Source organism: Punica granatum, chromosome 1, assembly GCF_007655135.1.
Source record: "Punica granatum isolate Tunisia-2019 chromosome 1, ASM765513v2, whole genome shotgun sequence".
NCBI classification, from domain to species: Eukaryota; Viridiplantae; Streptophyta; class Magnoliopsida; order Myrtales; family Lythraceae; genus Punica; species Punica granatum.
The window spans coordinates 33,669,298-33,672,310 of NC_045127.1; the positions used below are offsets into that span (position 1 = coordinate 33,669,298).

At 43.9% G+C, this 3,013-nt stretch overlaps 1 protein-coding gene across 1 annotated transcript; it reads right to left on the reverse strand.

The window, feature by feature from the left end:
• Nucleotides 1-620: 620 nt before the first annotated feature.
• On the reverse strand, nucleotides 621-2,785 carry LOC116197170 (ammonium transporter 3 member 1-like). The gene is made up of 3 exons (XM_031527229.1): nucleotides 2,105-2,785; nucleotides 1,472-1,757; nucleotides 621-1,367 (listed from the first exon to the last, which is right to left on the reverse strand). The coding sequence occupies exons 1-3, from the start codon at nucleotides 2,711-2,713 to the stop codon at nucleotides 832-834; spliced, it is 1,431 nt and encodes a 476-aa protein (XP_031383089.1). The 5' UTR covers nucleotides 2,714-2,785; the 3' UTR covers nucleotides 621-831.
• Between the last annotated feature and the right edge of the window lie 228 nt (nucleotides 2,786-3,013).

The following is a 3,013-nucleotide window of genomic DNA, read 5'->3' on the forward strand; positions in this document are numbered from 1 at the left end:
ATATCTAGAATGTTCGAAGAAAGCATGAGCGGGGCAGACCGACCGTGAGGACATGCTAGAGCTCAACTCATTGTACAAAATATAATCATAAAACTTGTTATAACCAACCACCAACCCCACCCCCCCAAAACAACAAAAAAAAAATATCTAGAATGTTCGAAGAAAGCATGAGCGGGGCAGACCGACCGTGAGGACATGCTCGAGCTCAACTCATTGTACAAAATATAATCATAAACTTGTAAACCTTATAACAAAAATATCATAAAAGTTCGAATAGGCTCTCGTGAGCTTCGAGTCAAATACCGTTGAGCTCAGCTCGGCTCGCTCAATGAATAGGCTCTCATGAGCTTCAAGTCGAATACCATTGAACTCAGTTCGACTCTCTTGACTCGAGCTCAATGACATCAAGCCGAACTCGAGCTTATGTCGAGCCGAACTCGAGCTTACATCAAATCGAACTCGAACCATGTTCACGAATCGTCTCATCTCGCTTTCACCTCTAATCTCAGATACGCTCCAAAGGCAGATATTTCCCTCATATCCTTCTTTAGCAATTGCATTCTCTAGAATCCTCTACCAGAGTTTAGCAATCAAATCTGCTTTGCCAGATAAGACCTCACAATTTATTTAACAATAATAAAAACTGCTGATTGAAATCCACATACGAATTCTTTTCTTTGATAAGCCAAGTCATAATAAAAAAGAGACCACAGCATCAATCATCAATCAACAAGAAAATCACAATGAAGTTCTTATTTCCTTCCAAGGTTTTTCATATCTTCGAATAAAATTTGAAATAAGCAAATTTTCTGACTGAAGTACTCAAACGATTCAAGTCATCTCGACATGCCCACCCGTTCTACCCTTCTTTGCTGGTGGGTCCGAGTCATTATATATTGACCCATACCTCGAGCCCTCGCCCCAAATAGCATAAGCCTCTTCCCCGTGGGCTGCCTCATCCCCGATCTCCATGTCCTCCTCGGACATCCTCAGAGGCACGATGAACTGCACCACTACGCAGATAATGCTCGTCATTACGATGTTGAGGATCACGATGAACAGGATCCCTAGGAGTTGGATTCCGACCTGTCGAAACCCCTCGTGGACCTTGCTCATCTGAAGTCCATAGAACAGGCCCATGTACTGGTCAGTTGCAAAATAGAACAGACGGTTGAGCTTTGGCTCGGCGAACAATCCAGTCAGAAGACCCCCTAGGCTACCAGCTATGGCATGGGTGTGCAGCACCGCCATCGTATCGTCGACCTTCTGGAGGAGCTCAAATTTCTTGTGGACCACCATCATGGTGAGCCAGGGAATCGAACCAGAACAGATGCCCATTAGTATCGTGGCCCATGTTTGTACAACCCCTTCATTTTCATATACACAGCACGATCATTAGTTTCCTAATGAACAGTATTTTCTTCGCGATGTATGTAAACTGTTTGGATGAATTGATATATGATTCAGTTACCGGCAGCGGGAGTGATGCAGACTAAACCAGTGATCATTCCCTGCACAGCGCCAATTACAGAGGCCTTCCCGAAGAAGATGACGTCGAGCACCAACCATGTCAACAGGCTCATGGCAGTGCAAACGTGCGTGTTCAACACGGCAAGTGACGTGTCTATGCTTACCATGTAGGGGTCGCCTCCATTGAAGCCGGTCCAACCCATCCACAGAAGCCCTGCCCCGGTCAGCATGAGCGGGATGTTGTTGGGAGGGAACCTCTCTCTGTCCTTGGTCAATCGAGGACCAACCTGCCAAAAAAGATTATCCCAGATTACTAAAAGCTTACTAATGTTTCTTTTGTTTTTTGTTTTTTGTTTTCTGGTTGCATATTCTACCGTTTGACACAATTACATGACAAGTATATATGATTAAGTATTACATTGTCTTGTAAGCATAGACGAATTGATTTTATCAATATTGAACCGTGTGATGTATACTTTATTTTTTTCAGTTGTAAGGGAGCCTGACCTCGTATAATTATTGGAACTAAAATGATGGACGCATTTATTTTTAGTATACCATCTTGTATTCAACATACGATATCGGATTTACAGTTTGAAGGATTATATGGAGATAAGATTGTGGTCTTTCTTACCCAGTAAGCTGCTGTAAAACCTGCTACTCCAGAAGAAAGATGGATCACGAAACCACCCGAATAATCTATCAGTCCCATCTTGAAGAAGAAACCATTCGGACACCATATGCTAAATGCTCCTATAGTGTATGAGAAGGTCAGCCACAGTGGCACGAACAGCATCCAGGCAAAAAAATTCATCCTCCCCAGTAGGGCTCCGGCAATCAATATCAGGGCGATCGCTGCAAAGACGAACTGGAAGTAAACCATGGTCGCGTTAGGTAAGTTCCCGGAGAATGTTTTGCCTAGGAGGAATTCTTGCTCGAGCGCAACGTTGATCTTTCCCAGGAAAGGGAGAAAGCTTTCCCCAAAGGACAGCTGGTAGCCCCAGATGACCCAGCAGACGAGGACGCATGCAAAGGCGTAGAGGGCCATGAAGGCGGAGTTCACAGCCCATTTCTTCTTGACGGCACCACCGTAGAGGATAATTAGGCCAGGGACACTCTGGAGACCCACCAGTGTGGCTGCCGTGAGCTGCCATGCATTGTCGCCCTTGCTCAACCAGTCCGGGCTGGCCTGGTCGGGGGCAAGGCCAGCCGGAAGAGTAAAGTTCACGGTGCTATTAACCATTTTATCGTCGCTTTAGACAGTGAATTCGAGGAGTAGCTAGTCTCTAATGTTTCATCTCACTCAATTGCGATTTTATATAAGGATTGGAAGAGCTAACTATTAAGACATGCCTTTGGTTGATTGTCACGATAAGCTGGAAATTAACTGATGGTATATATTATGTAATTGTTTGGCGTTGTATTGTCGTTTTCTTGTCAATTAATTAATACTTAATATTCAACCACCCGATAATAAATTTAAACACTCAATGGCTGGGCTTTATCTACTGTGTAGGAATTCTAAATTTATTGAAAATTCTAA